Source organism: Theobroma cacao, chromosome 3 (assembly GCF_053813885.1).
Source record: "Theobroma cacao isolate CCN51 chromosome 3, ASM5381388v1, whole genome shotgun sequence".
NCBI lineage: Eukaryota > Viridiplantae > Streptophyta > Magnoliopsida > Malvales > Malvaceae > Theobroma > Theobroma cacao.
The window spans coordinates 35,225,632-35,247,183 of NC_142641.1; the positions used below are offsets into that span (position 1 = coordinate 35,225,632).

General features: G+C 34.5%; 2 protein-coding genes across 3 annotated transcripts; both read right to left on the reverse strand.

Annotated features, from left to right (window-relative positions):
* Positions 1-10,199: 10,199 nt before the first annotated feature.
* On the reverse strand, positions 10,200-13,776 carry LOC18604977 (manganese-dependent ADP-ribose/CDP-alcohol diphosphatase-like protein). The gene is made up of 2 exons (XM_007037709.3): positions 13,590-13,776; positions 10,200-11,438 (listed from the first exon to the last, which is right to left on the reverse strand). The coding sequence occupies exon 2, from the start codon at positions 11,423-11,425 to the stop codon at positions 10,457-10,459; it is 969 nt and encodes a 322-aa protein (XP_007037771.3). The 5' UTR covers positions 11,426-11,438; positions 13,590-13,776; the 3' UTR covers positions 10,200-10,456.
* A 1,443-nt stretch (positions 13,777-15,219) lies between these two features.
* On the reverse strand, positions 15,220-21,122 carry QS (quinolinate synthase). Of its 2 annotated transcripts, none has more exons than XM_007037710.3 (8): positions 20,934-21,122; positions 20,014-20,823; positions 19,597-19,881; positions 18,949-19,167; positions 18,663-18,842; positions 17,118-17,627; positions 15,781-15,942; positions 15,220-15,637 (listed from the first exon to the last, which is right to left on the reverse strand). In XM_007037710.3, exons 2-8 carry the CDS (start codon positions 20,767-20,769, stop codon positions 15,557-15,559), a joined length of 2,193 nt encoding a protein of 730 aa, XP_007037772.2. In that variant the 5' UTR covers positions 20,770-20,823; positions 20,934-21,122; the 3' UTR covers positions 15,220-15,556. The 2 variants fall into 2 exon arrangements, with proteins under 2 accessions (XP_007037772.2, XP_088660680.1); XM_088804554.1 differs by having other exon boundaries at positions 20,931-21,122.
* Positions 21,123-21,552: the final 430 nt, after the last annotated feature.

The window sequence follows — 21,552 nt, forward strand, 5'->3', positions numbered from 1 at the left end:
TTTCATGAATATCTAATTACTCAAACTCGTGTACATATACAATAATATTTCTTTACGTATTTCATAAAATTAATTACTAATTAAATTAATAAAAACAAAAATAGAATTATATTTCTTTGTAATATGATATGATTTTCATATTATTTAAACATAATTAATAATCTAATAATTTTTTATTTATATATATTTATATCATCACATTAGTTATTTAACTAACTATATTTTAAATATATTATTTTGTCATTACATAACAAAGGAAACTGCTTGTCCAGTGCTTTCCTTCATGGCCTGGGTTCGAATCCTAATGCAGCTATTTTATTCAGGTATTGTAAACGGGTTTAGGTAACAGGTATCCAAAGTGTGATACCCGAATCCTACTCGAATCCGATTCGGGTAGTAAAATTACTATCCGAACCCATTTGAATCCGTATATTTTGTATCCTAACCCGGTATAATTGGGTCGGATACCCGCAGGTACCCTATAATAGGGTACTCGTTGACATTCCTATCTAAAAATAGAGCTAAAGAAAAAGCAAAAGCTACAAAACTAACAAAAGCAAAAGCTAAAGAAATGAAGAAAAGAGAAAGCTATTTAGAGAAATGGAATGCTTTGTTGTTTCTCTAATGTGTGTTATAAATGAAGAGAAAAGGCTTATTTATAGGTTGATGGCCCCTCTTAGTTAAATAAGATTAAGTTACAAGATAAAGATAAGATATGATAAGATAAGAGATTTAATTTGAAGAGATAATATTCAAATTAAATCCAAATCCTAATTTAATATAGTAAATCTACATTTAAACCTAGATATATATATTATCAAATCTAAGAATTCAAATCAAATTAGACATTCTTAGGAGGATATAGACATTTCTACCCTTATATCGCAAGTTGGGCCATCTGATTAGTCTATTGGACTGCTTGACCTGCTGGTTTGTTTGGGCTATTGGGCCTACCTGTTGGACTTGGGTTGGTGTAAACTTTTAGGCTGTGACACTCTCTCTCACTCAATTCGACAACGCCCTCATTACCTAGTGGAAAAGCTCCATCTCGTCTTGGAACTGCTATAAGTTCTCCGCTGACTCGCAACTTGTCTCATTCTCTAGCAACCCCTTCCATTTCACTAAATATTAATACCTCGATCTATAATTCTTTTGCCTTAACACTCTATGGGCCAACAGTTGCTCCACTTCTCGCTCATATGTTGCTTTGATTTCCTATCGACACTCTGTGGATTACCTCTCTATTAGGATCATGTTCATCTGCATGGTAAGACTTTAACATACTGAAATGGAAAACTGGATGTACGTTCGACTCAAGTGGCAACTCCAAATTGTATGCCACCCTTCCGACCTTTTTTAATACTTGATAAGGTCCCTTGTAATGCCGAACTAGCCCCTTGTGAAAACTTTTATTTTTGAGCACCAAGTGAAGTTTTACCATCACTGAGTCCCCTACCTCAAAATGTACTTCTTTACGAGACTGATCGACCCACTTTTTCATTTTCTTGATGGTTTTGTGTAGATAGGTTCGAGCTAAGTCTAGTTACTTTTGCCAAACTGGAGCATATTTGTAGGTTGTAGGAATTGGACCAATGCAGCCTGCTGCTACAGTACTTGACATGAGAGGTTGTTGCCTTGTCACCAAATCGAAAGGGCTTTGTCCAAGTGCCTCATTCCGTTACAAGTTGTGAGAGAATAATGCTACATCTATCCACATTGACTAGTCAGTTTATATGCTATGCACAAAATGGCATAAGTACATCTTTAACAGGGCATTCATTTTCTTGATTTAGCCATCTACTTAAGGGTGAAACCTTGTGAAAAAGTTCAACTTGGATCTCATCATTTTGAAGAGTTCGATCCAGAAACCCCTAGTGAATTGTCCATCATTATCACTTACAAAGGTTAGTGGAACACCATAATATTTAATTACATACCTCATGAATAATCTCGTGGCCTCCACAACTAGACATTTATAACTAGCAATGATGAAAGTGGCATATTTGGAAAAACGGTCTACCACGACCATGATGCAACTCAATCCATCTACCTTTGGCACTCCCATGATAAAGTCCATTATCACGCTTTCCCATGGGTGATTAGGTATAGGTAGTGGTTCAAGTAATCTTGCCATCTTTTTCTACTCCATCTTATCTTGTTAACATATCAGATAAGTTTGTACGTAACTCTTAACATCCTCTCTCATGTGCAGCCAATAATAGCTCTCCTCTACCAATGCTAAAGTGCGGTGCATCTTAGGATGTCCAACCCAACTTGAATCATGACACTCATGTAAGATTTCTTCGCATGATCCCCCATGTTGTGGCACATATAACTTCAATCCCTTGTTGTATAAAAGACCATCTTAGACCCAAAATCGCCTAGTTTTTCCATCCTTAGCGTACTTTATCAATGATTGCGTCATAGTATCGTGTGATAGTCCATTGATATGTGACACAAGCGCCCTCTACGCTTTAATCACAACTACTAATGTGGCCTTCCTGCTAAGTGCATCCACCAACAAATTTGTTTTACCGGGCTTGTACTCCAACCGATAGTCGAATCTTAGCAAAAAGTCTTGCCAACAAGCTTGCTTAGGATTGAGCTTTTTCTTGTTTTAAAAGTACAATGTAGCCACATTGTTTGTCATTACCATGAACGGAGTCTCGAGTAGGTAATGTCTCTATGTGCGAAGGTAATGCATTACTGCAGTCATTTCTTTCTCTTGCACTATGTACCTCTACTTCGTCTCATCGAGCTTGCGACTCTCAAAAGCCACTACATGTCCTTTTTGCATCAACATTCCTCCAATGGCAAAGTCTGATGCATCTATGTGGACTTTGTATAATTTAGTGTGGTTCGGTAATGCTAACATTAACTCCTCACACATTGTGTTCTTCACTTTCTCAAAGGTTTACTGGCTCATTGTGTTCCACTCTCATGCTTTTCACTTCCTTAACATGTCAATTAGTGGCGCGATGATATAAAAGTAGCTTTTGACAAATCTCCCGTAATAATTAGCATGACATAAAAATAATCGAAGTTTAATTACCTCAGTGGGAGGTTCTCAATCAAATATGGCCTTCATTTTGTTTGGTTCCATCCGATTGTGTCCACCACCAACAATATGTCCTAAGAAAGGTACATTTTAAAGGCAAAGGTGTACTTCTCCTTCTTCACGAACAATTCATGCTCCCTTAATGCCTCCATCACTTGTTGGAGATGTACCACATGTTCCTTTAGTGTTTTGCTATAAATGATAATGTCATCATAGTATACAACCATAAATTTATCAAGGAAAGGTTGTAATACCTTGTTCATGAAGGTGCAAAACATGGCTGTAAATAGTGAGTTTGAATGGCATAATGAGGAACTTATACAAACCCTAGTGAGTTACACATGTAGTCTTGGGCTCATCCCTCTTGGCTATGCATACTATGCATACTTGGTAGTACCTTGAGCTTAAGTCCAACTTTGTGAGCCATAATGCCTCTCTCAACTGATCAAATAAGTTTTCAATCAACGGTATGGGATACTTGTTTTTCATGGTGAGCTTATTTAAAGCTTTGTAGTCGATGCACAACCTCAAGTAGTGGTGTGCAAATGCAAACCGAACCGAAGTGAGTTCAGTTTTTTCGATTCAGTTAGTTTGATTTTTCTAGTAATTCGGTTAAGGTAGTTAATTCAGTTCGATTTCGATTAGAAAAATTTCTAACTAAACTAGTTGAACTTAAAGAAGGATATAATGGGGTTTTCGTATGGGAAATAAATCATAAACTATTTGTTATTGTTTTTATCCATACTTTTAATTGTTTAGTATTTGGATGAGTATCCATCTATTTATTCTAATTTTTTATCATCATTTTTAATACTTTATAGTATTGATTTATGAAAAATGCAACATAAATAAATATATACAAACAAAAAAAAGAATATTCTCAAGTTTGGTTTTCGAAAACCGAACCGAACTAACCAAATTAATTCGATTTTGATTAGTTCAATTACTTATGAAATTCAATTTGATTTCAATTATTTTTAAACATGAGTTCGGTTAGCTCAATTATTAGATATCTAAAAACGAACTAACCGAAATAACTATTTGCCCTTCCTTAACCTCAAGGACCCATCATGCTTACTCCGGAACAACACTGGTGCACTATATAGGGATTTGGAAGGTCTAGTGAATACGACATCAACTAACTACTTTAGTTAATTCCTCAACTCAACTAACTCTAAGAGGGACATCCGATAAAGGCCCCGTGTTGGCGATTATGCTCTTGGTTCCACCTCTATGTGATGGTCAATTTCCCTTTGAAGGGGTAACCTATTAGGTAGACTTGCCAATATCACGCCCTTAAACTCATCTAACACCTCAATCGAAGCCTTCACAAAAGCCCTTAGGGTATCCTCCAACTTGAGAATTGCGACAAATGTCTCCTCAATTCGTCGTGCACCCTTGACTAGTTGCATTGCCGATAGTAGTTTGGCATTTAAGTTACATCTTCTTTTCACTGGTACTACACATTGCCCTTTGGTGCCCAACACACAAATGTAATTTACAAAAGGCACAAGCAAAGCATTAATCTTATCAAGGAATCCAATGCCAATGACACAATCATAACCATCCATAAGGATTACCCCGATGGGTTGTTTACCTTTCCATGCACCTAATTGTACATTAACTATTATTGAACCCATGGTTGGAATTTCCTTTGAATTCATCATTTTGATAAAACTAGCCTTTCTATTGGGCTTCAAGCTTAGCTTTTTAACAGCACCCTTTGTTACAAATAAGTTTGAAGCCTTTGTGTTAACAAGAGCCTCCAACATTTGTCCGTTCACCATTATGTTAGCAAACATAAGTCCCTTTTTCTGAGAGAATCGTTTGGCTTTGATTGCGTTCAACACCATGGATCCAAGCTTTATGGTCTCTATGTCTTGTTCATCCTCCTCTTAAGCAATGGCCATTAACTTGGCCTTTTTTGGACAATTTTTCACCTAATGTGGATCGTCACATAGAAAGCATGATCGTGGCTTTTTCTTCTCATCTTTGGTTAGTTTCCTCATTCTCTCGAATGCCTTTTTTCCTTTGCCATTACCTTCTTTAGAGTGTCAATTTTGGTCTTGCCCATTCTTACCTTTATCCTTAGATTTGGGAGTGGGAGGCTTGTTGTTGAACTTGTGTAACTCAAGCATCAATTTTACCACGCTCATGGCATTTGTGATGTTCTACACACCTCGTTTTTGGAGTTCTAACTTGGCCTATGGCTTGAGCTCATCCATAAAAGCAAAGAGTGCTTCATTTCATCAATATCGTTAATTTGTAACAATAATTCAGAGAATTGTTTAACATATTCTCTTACCTCACCTTGTTGGGTAAGTTTTTTGAGTTTGTCACGCACTTAATCATTTACATACTCCCTTTGGAACTCCGTCCAAGTGCTGATGGTCGCTCCTTCAAGCTTCTCATCGCACTTATGTCTCCATCATAGCAAGGCGATATCCACCAAATACATGGTTATGGAATTAATCCATAAAGCATCCTTTACAATGCCCATAGCGTTGAAGTATTGTTCCAAGCTTCATAAGAAATTATCCACCTTCTTGGCTTCTTTCTTACTTTGAAATTCCTTGGGCTTGGGCACCTTCCAGCGAGTCCCTAACTGAGTGACTAGCACACCACCTCATGTGGTTACCTCTAGTGTGACGAGTTTGTCCCTAAGCTCCTATACCTTCTACAGTAACAACTCAACCAACTCTTCCAATGCCGTGTCTCGATGGTTTAACATATCCACCAACTTATTGAGGGTTGACTACAACTTTCCATGAAACTTGTCATTTTTGGCCCTTAACTCCTCCATGTTGGCCTCGAACTCCTCTAGTATGTCCCTCATCTTTCTCACAGCCACCTCCATTCTGGCTACTCAACCTTCAAGATTGGACTTCATGTCTTTCGACTTACCTCGCTTAATTGTACCTCTAGTCTCCCTTACCTCTTGGGTGGATGCAAATTGGTCTTTTGCTGATGCCATTTCTCTTCCTTGAACCTTGACTTTGATACTAACTGTCACGTGTCAAAGCTTTAGCCCAATCTTGTACAGCTTTAAACTCTGAAAAAAAAACTTAAGTAAGCTTCAAAATTAACAAAAATGAAAGCTAAAGAAAAAAAAGAAGAAAGAAAGCTATTTGGAGAAATGGAATGCTTTGTTGTTTCTTCTATGTGTGTTACAAATAAGGGGAAGGGGTTTATTTGTAGGCTGATGGCCCCCCTTGGTTAGATAAGGTTAAGTTACAAGATAGAGATAAGTTAAGATATTTAATTTGAAAAAATGATATTCAAATTAAATCCAAATTTTAATCTAATCTAATAAATTTACATCTAAACCTAGATATACATTAGCAAATCCAAGAGTTCAAATCAAATTAGACACTCTTAAGGGTGTGTGGACATTTCTACCCTATGTCGTGGGCTGGGCCTTTTGATTAGTCTAATGGGCTGTCTAGTCTACTGATTTGTTTGGGCTATTTGGTCTACTTGTTGGACCTAGACTAGTTCAAACTCTTAGGTTGTGACACTTCCTTTACTGCTATTATTATTACTATTATTATTATTATTGTTGTTATAAAAGTATGAACTCTAAATATGCAAATAAGCAACCACGTATATACACACAAAATATTTGAATTTAATAATTTTGTCTTAAATATTAGATTGCTTCTTAAACTAAACCTTTAAAAGTAAAAGCACATTTAATTTTATGTTTTATAGGTCCTATATTGAAATTATTCGATTGGTTTTTCTTTTATTTTTATTCGATTTCACATTGTTTTTTTTAAAGGCAATTTGTCGAGTTTCATTACTAAAAAAAATATATTGTACAAAAACTAGTAAACCATCCTTGTTGGTAACGGGACAAGTTACACCAAGTAGGCTTGGTACTTTTTGGCTCCTACCCTGCCTTACAGAACCTAGACACATAAACCCACCCAAGTTGCAACTAGGATCAAAATATCCATTGCCAAAGACACTACATTTCACATGACAATACTCGACTACCACTAATTTCCAAATTTCCAAAAGACTAACCAAACCAATTAAACTTTCATACCATTTGAACTTACACCTTGTATTTAAATTCAACAAAGAAATCGACTTCCAGTAACAAAGCAAAAATATAACAACACTATAAAACATAATTAGCATTAAAACGGTAGAAAAAAGAATAAGACAACGTATTCAGATTGAAAACTATTCATATTCATTCAAATTGAAAACTATTCATATTCATCTCCTAAAAACAATAGCTACTAAACATTAAATTGAAAACTATTTATATTCATCCTCGAATTCGTTTTACATTTTTGCTATTACTTTAAAATTTTCAATCAATGTGTGATTGATATCTCTAAGAGTAGCACTAATCTCAGCAAGAGGGTTCTCGAGTGATTTGGGAGAAACGAAAGAAAGAGTAGGAGTTTTGAGTGATTAGGTTGAATGACAAATAAGGTGAAAAATATGAGTACCAGACCTTGGCAATGAGGACTTCAATGGTGTTGACGATGAGATGAGCAAAGGAAACATGTTTGAAGAGATTTGGTTGTTTGGTTGAGAGGTATTAGAGAGAAGCTGCGAGTTTGAGAGAAAAAGAAAAAAAGAGAAATTATTAATAGTTTTGGGTTTAAGGCTTGTTTAGGTTGTTGAAAGTCGATGTTTGGATGTTTAGGCTAGATTTAAGGGGGAAGACTTAGATGACATGGTGTTCAGGTGAAAGAGTAAGGGAGTTGCATAGGTGCTACGATTGCCTTGGAGAGGGGGACCATTGATTGAGGGAAAAGGGCAATTGCACCGGTGAAGAAGAAAAAATTAAAGAGCTGGTTAGAAAACTAGGTTTTTATACCTTTAGGAAAAGTGAAACGGTGCTGTTTAAGAGATAAGGGATATCGGCATGAAAGATTCCATTTTGAGTTGTACAAGGGTTTCTTTAAAAGCATTAAATAGTGTGTTTTGCTCAAAAGGGAACTTGAAAGCAAGCCTGAGCCTTTCATTGGGCTCTGTTGAAGATCTAGAAGCAGGCTCGTGATTGCGTTGCATTTCTAAACATTAGGCCACTTGAAACAAGTCAAAGTGAGCTCGTGCTAAAGGAGAAGCTTGGTCAAAATTTGGGTCGAATCAAACCCAAGTTAGGTAAAGGGTTTTCTTATCCATGATATTGTGTGTTCGACTTTTGTTTGATTAACTTAATGTTTTGTTTATATTGTATTTGTTTACATTCCTCATTTTGTTGTTAGATTTAATTAATTTGTAATATATGTAATAATAAATTTATAAAAAAAACAAAACAAAACAAAATATTTAGTTCTATGAGACAACATATGGGTAATATATATGTGTACATATATATATATATATAGTTATATGATAAATAAAATAAGTGTTTAGCTTAGTAAAAGAATAATACTTTATATTAGTTAATGCTAAAAGAATCTTAATGATGATGCTTAGAGAAAAATAGAATATTCACGCATAGGAAAATAAAATATTTATGCTTTTAAAAAAGGGAAAAATAAAATCAGAGGCGGAGCTAGTCAATTTTTGTTGAGGGGCCAAACAGAGAAAAATAAGGGTTAAAAATTTTAAAAAAACTAATATATTAAATTTAATCAACAATAAAAAGATTGATAATAGAAATATGAAAGTAAATATAAAACTATAATGTGTAAAATATAAATAGTTAAAAATGATATATAAGATTAATAATTTCTTCTTATATAATCAGAATTATTTAAAGACTATATATTCAAGATAATTTCATTTTAACTAAATATAAAACGTAAAGCATATAAAAAATATACTTAAATTAATTTCTCCTTACATAATCAGGATTAATAAAAAATGATAAATTAATAAAATTTTAGGTAACAATGTAACGTTACAACTTATATTGGAGAACTATATAATAATTTATTAATTTTTAAAGATTAAAATTATAGAAAATAAAATCTAAGTAATATAAAAAGAAGAACATGGCAAATAGAAGGTAGATACCACATATGATATAACAAAAAAGAAAGAAAAAGAATACAATTAATGGTTTGTAGAAATTTGGGAAAGAAAATTTATAAGAACTTAGAACATATGAACAAATAGAATAGAAATGAAAAAAATAAACAAATATAAATAAAATAATAATATAAATTGAAAAAAATAAAAAAATTTAAAGTTGAGTGAGATATGTGAAATCATTTTATTATTCTTTATTTATATTAATTATTAAATAAAAAATTATTTTGCAAGAGCCATTAAAAAATATATAAAAATTTTAAAAATTTCATATGTTATGAAAAAAATTTTAAAAATTTTGAGGGGGCCATGTCACTTAAGGAGGCTCCACCTTTGCATAAAATATATAGTAATATAAAATATATTATTTGGATTGGACTGAAGATGGAATTTTGGCTCAAGATGCTAATAGTCGTAATTCCAAATTAACTTTCCTAGATGAAGGACTTAGTTAAAATCCTACCAGAAGGATGGAAAGGTTTTAATTGTGTGTCCTAATATTATTTAATCTAATCAATTAATTTCAAATAAAGAATTATAAAAATAATATATATAAAATAGCAGTAAATTTTAATTTTACTACTTAATTATAGATTATAAAATTATTTAAATAAATTTAAGATTATCATGATAAATGTAAATAGTAAAATTTAAGATGATGTATTGTGTAAACCCCATTAATATAGAAATACGTAACTATATTTAAAATAATAAAAATTGCATAATAAGTAACAGAAATTAGAAATTATAGAAGGAAAACTTAAAAGAAGTTTAAGACAATAACTAAACAAAAAAGGAAAATGCCAAATCCATATTGCATCATTGCATCCTTAACTGCCATTTCTTTCATTTCTTGTAATAATAAGTTTTCTTGAAAAATTCTCTAGGTTAGAAGATATTTTTGGATTTTACTAAAATCATGGAAAAATTTTAAAAATGTCTTCAGTAAAAAGTTATCAATTGTAATAAACAATCGGAGATATGCATTTTATTGATATATATATTTAATGTAAGAATTTTTATTTTTTTTTTTGTGTGGAATCGAATGTTAAACCCGAAAATTTAGTAGAGAGGATCTTCCCCTATTTCTTAGCCCTTAACACCAACCCTCTCAATTGCTAAAGGCGAACACCAGGACTAAAACTGTTCAATATTATATTATAAGGCGCACCAGAGGTCTAGACAAGCAGCAGGAAAGAATGATTAGTATGTGTAATTTGAGATACAAAATCAATGATTCCTCATCCAAACTACTTGCAAGAAAAGCCGACTTGTTACATTGAAACCTTTGAAGGTCCAAGCATTTTCCTGTCAATGGTGCTTAACATAACATAGACTACATCTTTGATGAATGAATAGGAAGGCATTCCAGGAGCTGATATTCTATCAAATTTGTCAAGGATGGAAACTGATATTGGTGCTTTTCATTCTGTCGGTGCCAACAAGGGATAACATATTGTCATAAACATCTATATACCCATATGCAAAAGTACCAGGAGGACATTCTAAGGCAGCTTCAAGCACTCTGTGGTGAATTCCATGAGAATCAATTGAATGTCCTCCTTCATGATCATGCCCAGCTAGGCATACCTTCACACATTTGTAACGATGAATCACATCCATTACTTGGTCGTAATTCCATAGAAGCGCTTCTTGGCCTGATGCACTTGGATCCAGAGGCAGATGACAACATACAATTACTTTCTGTTTCAAGTTTGTTGCATCCTGAAGTACACCATCCAGCCATTCCATTTGTTCTTTTCCAACAGCTCCGTTGAACATAAGGAACCTTCTATCGAGGCCTTCCAGTCCCTCTGGACTGTTTTTATTTGAATTCGGGTTTTTTCGTCTCAGGAATTCCAAGGCCTCCAATGTATTAGGATGATCATGAGGCCATCCGATTGCACTGATATCATAGCCATCCAGTACAACAAATCTGTATTCTGGTGTTGGTGAAAAGTCATAGTAGCCATGACCACCACCACGAGGATTTGGGATCTTCAATAAAGGAAGTAACTTATCCCGTGGGAGATTGTAAAGACAATGATTTCCAATAATGTGATACAAGGGACCATTAAATTTTTCAAACTCACCGACTACTTTATTCACAGCATTTACAGATTGATCCTTGGGACAACGGCCATCAACTATATCTCCAAAATTAATAGCAAAATTAAGATTCTTGAGGTTGTTCCAGCTCTTGACTGCCCTTTGCAAAACAAGAATACTATGTCGATAATAGCGAGGAACCCCAATGAATGAGCAGCCATCAGGGATATCAGCATACTGGACATCAGAGATAACGCCAAAGGAAAATAGAGGATGTCTGCCTTGCCCATTTGTTAATCTATTTGCAGAACCCATGTGGAATTCACTCCTTAATCCCATAAAATTAGAAATCCAATGATTAATTATGCAGTTTTTCCGAGGCCAAAGAATTCAGTCAGAGTTAAATTGAGTAATGAAATGGATTCTTTAGGAAATAAAGAAAAAAAATGTCAAAAGAAAAGAACTATGCTTGATAGCCGTAATGCGTGTTATTAAACCAGTGATACAAAAATGGACCCAGTAAACAAGAGAATTCTTATCCAATCCACAGCCATCTGTCAAAAGCTAAAGCAATGTAAATAGGAAACAAACTCATCAACCATTTTTAAGTGAAGCAGTTTTGGGTTCTCACTTGGCCATCCCAGAAACTTCATTGCACATGTTCAAAATTAAAAGAATAACCTACCACACCGCACTGTAACAATGGTTTACTACAGCCAAAGCACCTAATTAGGCATATGCTTTTGGATTTCTTCAGTCAATTGTAGCAGAATACGACTCTCGATAGAACAAATGGCAACAACAAAGGCTCTAACTAAAAGGGTGGATTTATTTAGCATAAATGCTTTTGGTGGCAAATGGAGGAAAAGTCTTGGAGACTAATTAATCTAACCATTCAACAAAACAAGGCTTATGTAGGTGCATATGAACATCAAAATCCCACAAGTAGAGATACAAGGAAGTAGCTATAGGCATTGAGCATGGTCTATACATGGCCAATCTTAAGAAAACTCATAAGAATGTCACGCTTGAGAAAATTTCTAAATCTTCCTCAAGTTCAACCTTCTAGATTCTAACTTATGCAAATTGGAAATTATTTCCAAGCATAATTTGCCAGCCATGACTAGAAGTATATAACTATGAGCATTTGAAGAAGGCTTGATCTATATCCTAGTCTCGTATACCACAGACTGAACAAATCACCCCGAACTAAGGGTATGCCTCCAATTCTTCTCAAGATTTACTCCATGCATTCTCAATTCTCCAACTAACTTTCCCTTAACTGATTGTGATGCCATATATATGTTTCTTCCATTTTGGCAAGTGAATAAAACCAAAAATCGGTTCACCTTTTTTTTAATATATACTTTCTTATGTTCAGCATTGCTACACTTTATGTTAACATACATGTCTAAATTAAATATGTTGCTACCCTAAAGCCTAAAACATAAGCACTAAGGTTCTCTGCCTCAAGATTTGTTCCTATATAGCTTTGCATCATCTTCTAGGTTATCTTCTAAATAATTATCCTGTGAATTTTCACTCTAATCAGCATCATGGTCCCAAGTTCCTTACTCATTCCACCACTTATTTATGAACAATTCTCACCCTGTTTAGAAAAATGAAAATCTCCAGTGTCTTCCACATTTAGCAGTAAACTTGACCATTCATGAAGAGTGGATTGATATAGAGAGCGAAAGAATAACTAGGCAGGAGCGTGAACGAACCACCAGTTAAGATAAGAAGCTCGGTGTTAAATGATGGCACACTGCAGGATCTTAAATTATTAATTTGCATATGATTTTTTAAAGCAGAACATATGGCCTATGCTCAGAGGAATCCATTGCCACTTCCACCACTCCACCGTCTGTTTTTTTGGGTAAATTTTTCTTTTTTGTGGAAGTCCAGCGGGTTTTCAGTCAAGGACTTGCGACATTGTGCCTAGGTTGTTTAATAAACCAAGCAGGAAGCTTATCATTCACAGAAGTAACTAGTTTCTACCTTTGTGTCAGTTTGGTGGGTGAATGTTTAGGGGAGGTGGGAATTTTAATGCGGGGCAGATTCTACGAGTAAAAATTAACATCGTACAGTACTATGATTCATCGAAACAAGTCAACAACTCCACCCGATTGAGTTCATACCAGACCTCAAAATCCCAGATCAAAACTAACAGAAAATCCTACATACGAGACAAAGATTGGGAAAATAATTCAACAGTTAACAGACTCCTCTCTCTGGCTTCTTAAACAAGAAAATATTGGTTTCCCAGATCGGCTGAGAAAAACAAGCGAAACGTGAAACATGTGCAGCCGTTATTCCGGATGTCAAGAGAGGACCAAAGAGATATCAAGCTAAGTATCAAAAGCCCACAAACCGTAAAAATAAAACTCTAAAACAAAGCTATGATTCAACAGCAGATCAAACAATATGCAACAAAAAGAAAGAAGGGAGAGACTGCAGGGAGTTCTTAAGGACGTACCTTGTTTTCGTTACAATTCTGTGGAGAACCGAAACCTCCAACAGATGTCCGTAGACTGTGACTGAAAATCTGAGAAGTGATGGATTTGGATTGGAGAGGGTTTTTGACGTGGGGTGTGAAGTACTTTTCCGCTTTCCAATAATGAAGAAATACGTGGATAAGACATAAGACACAAATTGCTGTCAGAATACGGAATAAAAAATAATATTGGTGATGAATTTTACAGGCTTTCAATCATCTGCAGGACATATATTAACCAAGGTTTATTTATTAGCCTTTTCCAAATCCTGTCTTCAGTTTTAAATATATTTGTTGTATTAAGAAGGGATTAATACGTATTTGCCAAAGTAATTGACTATATATAGATATATATATATATATATATATATATATATTAGTATCAGATAATAAAAATAATTTAAAAAGTTTTATCATCAGTCTTCTATGCGTACAGTCAACCACTATAATTGAACATAGATTTTCCTTAGACTTTTAGGCAGCTCTCTAAGATCGTTCACAAAGAAACAGCAGAACTTGTGGTTTTTCTTTGTCTTGCTAACAAAATCCAGTTAGCGCAAGTCTACAAAAGAATAATAATAATAATAAAAGGTCTATTATTTTTTGGACTAAATCTCTTGTCTTTCATTGTATTCAAATTAATTTTTAAATTTTGATTTGTATTCAATGAGCTTTTAATTTTAATGAAAAATTAACCATTATATCCAATATAAAAAAAATTTTATACCCACATGACATATAATTTAATTGATTGGCATAATTTATACAGAAAATACGCGATCATACGAGTTAATCAAATCATATATCATGTAAATATAAAATTTCAACTTTAATGATAATTAATTTTTCATTAAGATTATTGCTTAAGGTTAAGGATTTATTTGGATATAAATCAAAGTTTAAGAACTCATTTGCACACATTCAAGAGTAAAAAGCTTAATTGAGAAAATAGTTGATATTGTATAAACTACTATTTAAGTTAAAAAAACATATTTTTTAATTTTACAATAGCTTGAAGGTATATAGTTAAAAATATCACAAAGTAAAAAATGTATATCATTAACAAAAATAGGAATAATTTTTCTTCAATATAATGAAAATTTGAAGCATGTAGTATAAGTAAATCGCATTATATTAATATTTTATAGCTATAATACATAAAAAATATCTTGAAAATAAAAATACTGATTAAACGTAATAGAAAATAAAAAAATTTTACATTTTTTTTAGGACCAGACCAATTTTTTTTCTTTATTATATAGTAACAAGTTTTTGTTATGATTAAAAATTATAAAATTGAGATTGATGCTGTCATTGTAATAATGATGAAGCAATGTTTCTTTTATGAAGGAACTTGGAAGTGCGGAAAACCAACTAGAAAATTCAAAGCTGAAATCATAACAGTAACTTTAGATGCTTGGATTGGCTTGGAGTGAGAAAAGGAAAGCAATCCAAGGGACGAGGTTATCAGTCATAGGAAAAGAAGAGAAAAAGGGGTAATCACAGGCCCCGTATGCCATTTGAAGGATACATCCAAGTTCAAGAATGATTTTATGTAGTTTTTTCAGATGGAAATGGCGGCGGACATTTTCGTTTACAACCAAAAAGTGAGTTGGAGAAAACTAAACTTGAGGGTTACTTTCTTGTATAGAATTGGAATTCAAGTCGTGGTGTACGCTATTCTTAAGAATTCAAGTCTTCTTGAAGATGATTTCTTCCCTGTAGAAGTAATAGCTATACAATGCCTATAAAACAAATCAGGACTGAATCCACTTTGATTTCCTATAAAACTAGCACTGACCTACATTGACTATTATAATTAGCAACTTGGAGGACAGCGAGAGAGGGGGCTGTGAAGACTCTCTGATGGAGCAATATCCCTATCCAAACCAAATCTGCTTGGAGGAAAACACGTTTAGACCAAAACCAGCTTGCATTCCTGGACCGGCTCAGCTTATAGACAGTGACTTTCCATTACCATGTGGACCAAGAACCTGGTAGACAAGCTTCTCTGGCAATTCTTTCTTGGCCTGCAAAATAAGAATCACCGAATCTCACAAAAAGGAAACCCAGAAAATTGAAGTTCCATCCTTCTGTTGCATTTGCACAGTTCTTTCATGTAACAAATTATTCCCGCTTCTTCAATAATCAAAAAAAGAAAGAGAATACTAACCTGAAAGTGTCTCATATGCAATATAGGCTCACATCCAACATCTGCAATATTTTTTCCTTGAGGGGTTTGCAACTTGAACCGTTCAGCTTCATATGCCTCAAGGATATCTCTTTCATCAGGCAATTGGTGGCAAATTTTTAGTAGTGAGGTAAGAGAATTCATCTGGCAGATGAGAGTTAATCAAATATGAGAAGCTTAACTTCTTTATTTTTTTAAAAAAAAGGATCAAAAACATTAATACACAAGCCTGGGGGAATTAAACAGAATTTGAAGACATTAAATGGTGGTCAGCATAGGTGCCATGTCACACCAAGGTAAGGCATTACGAGAGCAACCAAAATCTAAAACCCTCATCCGTTATTACAAAAATAAATTCAATTGATAAAGTAATAAACATTTCAGACAGAGAATAGGTAACAAAAATTATGCTACCACATTAACATATCAAGGTTCACTACTTTTTACCATAACCAATAGCAAAATAGTGGCTTCTCTATGGAACATGGATAAATTAATTAAAAAGAGATCAGATGAACCGGTCATTCTAGACAACTCAAGCATGTGATAAAACATGATCATGATATCAAACTTAGTTAGGCAAAAGCATAGAACAATGCTGAGCAAATCAAACACAACACTAAACAGCAAGAATCAAGATTACTAATTTAAGTTGTATTTGGGAACTTGATTTTGGAAGATGTGATATGGATTTCATATTTAGTATAAATTTTGTGACAGATAGAACTCATAAAAACATCACTATATTTTCAAATTCATAAATTTGCTAAATCTCTATTTAGTGGTGAATTTCAAATACCTAAATGAAATGGTAATTTGATATTTATCTTCTTATACTCTCTTAAATACATAGGTGAATCGAATTTTAACTAGTTCACATATAATAGCCGCATTCATCCTTACAATTTATGTAACAAACAAAATAAAATCCAGTTTCTCAAATTTATGTTCCCAAAATTAGCATACTTAAGGATTTCTCAATGATTCTACAACCTCATAGTAGCTGCTAGCAGCTGAAGTACATGATGCATTTTGGTCTGGCTATAACAAAATCTTAACTTCAGAAACATTATTTCATAACTTTTCCTGTTTGATCCAAATGTTAGACATGAGAAAAAACTACTGCTTCACTGAATTTCATTTTCACACTGTTCTTTTCAATTACTGAACAACTTGCACATCCTATAATTACTATGCAACTTCAGAAAGTGTGCATACAGTTCAAGACATCAGCAGGCAGCCTAAATTGATTGAGAAGACAATAATCAGCAAATGAAATTTATAAAGGACTGTGCTAACATATATAAGAACATGCTAACCTTCATGTACGGACAAGATGCACAACCGCCATGAATAGAACATCCCTCCCCACTTGCAACTCCAGGTACAACAGGGAGTATAACATCACCCATTTTAACTGATTCAATAACAGGGGATGAGCTCGTAGATGTTTTTGTCATTGAATCAGATGAGACTGGAAAGACAATTTCAACATTGATTTTTGCTGTAGAAGTTGACTTTGAAGAATCTAACAAACTGCGAACAGCTGCAACAATTGCAGTCACCATTCCTGATTCTGTACCCAAGACAAATTGGAGGTGGTCATCAACATTTCTATCTAATGCCTCCTGAACCCTTTGTTTTATAAAATCCAATATGTTTTGAGTGGAGCCTACAACACCCATTCCTCTTCTCTTGGCTTCCATTGCCAAAGAGAACATTTCTCCAGGAACCTCAAAATGTGCTGTTAGAAATGCATCACAGTACATTTCATTTATCTTCTCTACAACCTCATGTCCAAAAAGGTGATGAACAATACATGTTCCATCCTGATGGAAAAATGTCACTAAGTCAGCAATAAAAAGCTAAGTAGTTGTACCTCCAAAGCTGCAAATGCAAGATATGATAAAGGGAAAATACAGTAATAAAAGATAGGAGAGACAGCTATGCAAAGATCTCAGCAGAAGTGTTGCAGCAATTATACATAAACGCAGAAATAACAGAGAAACAGTTTTAGCCAAAGCAACAAACTACAATATAAGTTTTCAGGGCCAAATGCACAGCTCAAGATAAGTACACCAAGGCAGAAGGATGTACATTCCCCCTTCCAGTGCATTTCACCAAAATGTCTCTGGCAATCATACTTCTTCCATTTTGCATGTTTCATGATGCAACTGCTTGAACTTGATATGCAGTGCCATATATTTGATAAGGCAGAGAGATAGATATTCCATGAAATTCATGTTTGATTGCAATGAAAAAAAAAACAAGATGGAAGTCTGAGCGAAACCTAAAAGAAGGGAAAATTAGGAAAGTAAAATAATTCCTGAATCCTGATATGATTGCTATAGTATACACTCTGCCTGCTGATCAGAAAGTGTCAGAGAAATGCAAATCACATGTGGTTAAGGAATATTGAGACAGGTTTGTTGATAATAGTAGCCATGTCATAAGATAAACTATTTCCAAGCATATTTCAGCTTGTAGATAAATTCATAGAAATAAATGGATTCAAACGATTCATTCATTGTTCAGGTAATTCCTATGTTTATTACCTACTTAAAATATTGCAATAAACGATTTATAAATGGTGCCAACAATCAGATGAATCCCCACATGCTTCAAAACAAAAATGACCAAAAAGTTTTCTTTTTTTAAAAAAAAAAACAGGTTCCTTGCAATCTTAAATTGTGATAAATAAAATTAACAACAACCGAAATGCAAAAACCGGGCTGCTATAGATGCATAAAGACATAACATCATCACCAAAGTTGATACTCGGACATACATAGTACACTGTGTGACTCACCATAGAAACAAACTCTAATTCATCTCAGTTCCCAAAAGACTAAAGAATAATATACCTCATAATAGTGCAGGCGAGGTAGCAGTGATTTAATTGAGTCTCTATTATGTTCTGGGTATAATTCAGCAATTTCCTCATCAGACATCAAAGTCATCTGCTCGAACAACTCTTTTATATTAGCACCCATATAGGAATCGGGCCCATACCATATGTTTAAGTCTGGGATTTGAGTAAAAGCCTGTGGAAACCAAGAGCGGTGAACTAAGAACAAATACCTTAAGACTGAAATTAAAGCACTATGAGGAAGCAGCAGAAAAGAAAATGATGCTCGGAATACTACCCACCTGCAGAATGGTTTGCACAACATTTGAAGAAGTACAAGTGACTGTAGGTACAAGCTCATGAGCATAAGCTTTTGTTTCTAGTGAAGTATTAATGTAAATAACGTGCAAAGAAGGAAGTGAGTTAGAAGCTGCCTTGAGATAGTTCATATAATCAGGCGTAGCAGCAGCATCAGCCAAAGAACAACCTATGCGTTCATTTGACATCCTGTAGACACCAACCTGCAATTACATTATACAAAGAAACAAATCCATGAACAGCATTAGTGCTTCTAAGCTGAAAACAGGATACATTCAGCTCAATGCCAGATAAAGCATGCCATGTGCCAAAGAAAAACAACAGTACCATACTTCAATTTTTTGTCTTGCATTTAGTGCGTATCATAAAATTTTAGATCATACAGCTTTAAATTGTACTATTTAGGTCCCAAACAAGAGAATACTCCCAGCTGTAAAGTTTAAATATCTATAGATTAATTCTCATTAGAAAGCTTTCTCAACATAACTTCCCTATCATATGACCATCCTAGTGTTTAATTCGTGCTCTTCTAGTTTTGCAAGGTATTATCTTCTCTTATAAGTACTTTGCATTTAATTCTTAAAAAAAATGAAAAGTAAACGAGAAGAGAAAGAGTAAAGGAAATAGTATACCTCTCCAAAGCCAGCTTGATCAAGAATCGCACGCACATTTTCTGACATAAAATCTACACCCAAAACGGTTATGAATTTACATCCAGCTTTTGCCATCTTGACAGCTGTATCTGCCATGACTAACGAGTCAGATATATGGATGTGAGGCCAATCCTTCTGAGCAGCAGTTAAGATGCCTTGCACTTCAGGATCCATGTAAAAGTGAGCAACGACACCAATTTTCTTCTCTTTCAGAACATTGACAAGTTCTTTCACCTTTAACTTATCAGGGAACAAATATCTTGCCTGCAATTCAACTAGAATTGAAACTTAGGATCTTAATACCACCAGGAAAATAAAATCCTGAAAAGATAATAGTATCACCCAAATGACAAACTAAAAAAAAAACGGGGGTGCGAAAATCAGCAAAGAACTAACCTGAGCCTCGGCATAGGTTCCTTTTGGCTGAACAGCCTCAGCCGTGATCACCAACGAAGGAAACGGTTCAAAAGGGGCCTTCCCTTCCTTTTGAGAAACCAAGGACCTGGTTCGCTTCTGCATACTAACCAACACATTATGCCACGTGTTCACACGAGACCTTGCCCCACCAGGCAGTCCCACGTTAAGCGCCGCCAAGTCCTCTGTTTTCAATCCCAGCACTTCCTCTGGCGCCGCCCCATCAAGAACCGAAACCAAACATGCGCAGAATCCTTTCGTGATCTCCGAATCGCTGTCGGCCCAAAATCTCATCTTCCCCTCAGAGTCCATCTGGACTTCGAGCCAAACTCGGGCCGTGCAGCCCATGACCCGGTTCGAGTCGGTGCGAGAAGAAGCTGGGAGAGTAGGGAGGAGAGAAGCATAGTGAAGGAGACGCTTGACACGGTCGAGAGGCTCTAAAAGGGATTGGAATTCGGAGAGAAGGCTGGAGAGTTTACGTGGAGGGAGATGAGCGGTCTGTGAGGGAGACAGGGTGACAGCAGAGCAGGAAAAAGAAATGGGCTTTGAAGGAGGTGAACCAGGAGGTGGAGATTGGATACATTTGAGAGACTTAAATAAGGATTTTTGATTGGTTCTGGGTGTTTTATGGAAGTTGAAAAGAAGTGATTTTGGGTTAGAAATCTGGGTTTGGGAGATAGAAAAAAAAGATGAAGACGAAGAAGAAGCTTTCATGGCGATGGTAGCAGAGAATTCCATAAGAGAGAGAGAGAGAGAGAGAGAGAGAGAGAAGGCCTTGACGAGCGGGTCAAACTGAGAGAGAGAACAAAAAAAAAGAGCGTGTTAATGGGTGGACATGCAGAGCCCTTTGTTAAATAAAAGATATGGAGAGAAGCAGAGCAAAGGAACACCACCAAAACAACCTGTAAAAGGATGCAAGCAGGCGCGAAACGAACCCGAGCTAACACGCAAATGCTGCCTCCGTTTCGAAACGAAACCTTTGCAGCCCCTTGAGAGTTCTAAATTCCATTTTCTTCTTCTTTCTTGGAAAAGGACTTCATATTATGCCCTAATCTGTGGGGTCCAAGGATTTTTTTGACAGTCCTATAATTGGTTAGAGGATATAAATTCTTGCAATAATAAATTTTCAATCACGACATTAGGCTCAGATATTTGGGCTTTCCATTTGAAAATTTAGGCTCTGCTTTGGTAACAGCAAAATAATTTGTTGAAGAAAAATATTTTATTGAAAATTTTAATGATTTTTGTTATTTTTATAAATTGCAAAAGTATATTCAATTAGTTGAATTATTTTTCATCCTTATTTATCTTCAATAATTTTTTACCATAACACCATAAAAATATTAATATACATTAATTATGTACTACATCCAAAACATTTTTTAACATTAAAAATATTATATTTGAATAATATTTAACCTTTTATTTATTTGTTTGTTTCTCATCATATTATTATAATAGTTAATTTAATAAGTCAATTAATCATAAATTAAAAATTAAAAAAAGATTTTCAAAGGTGAA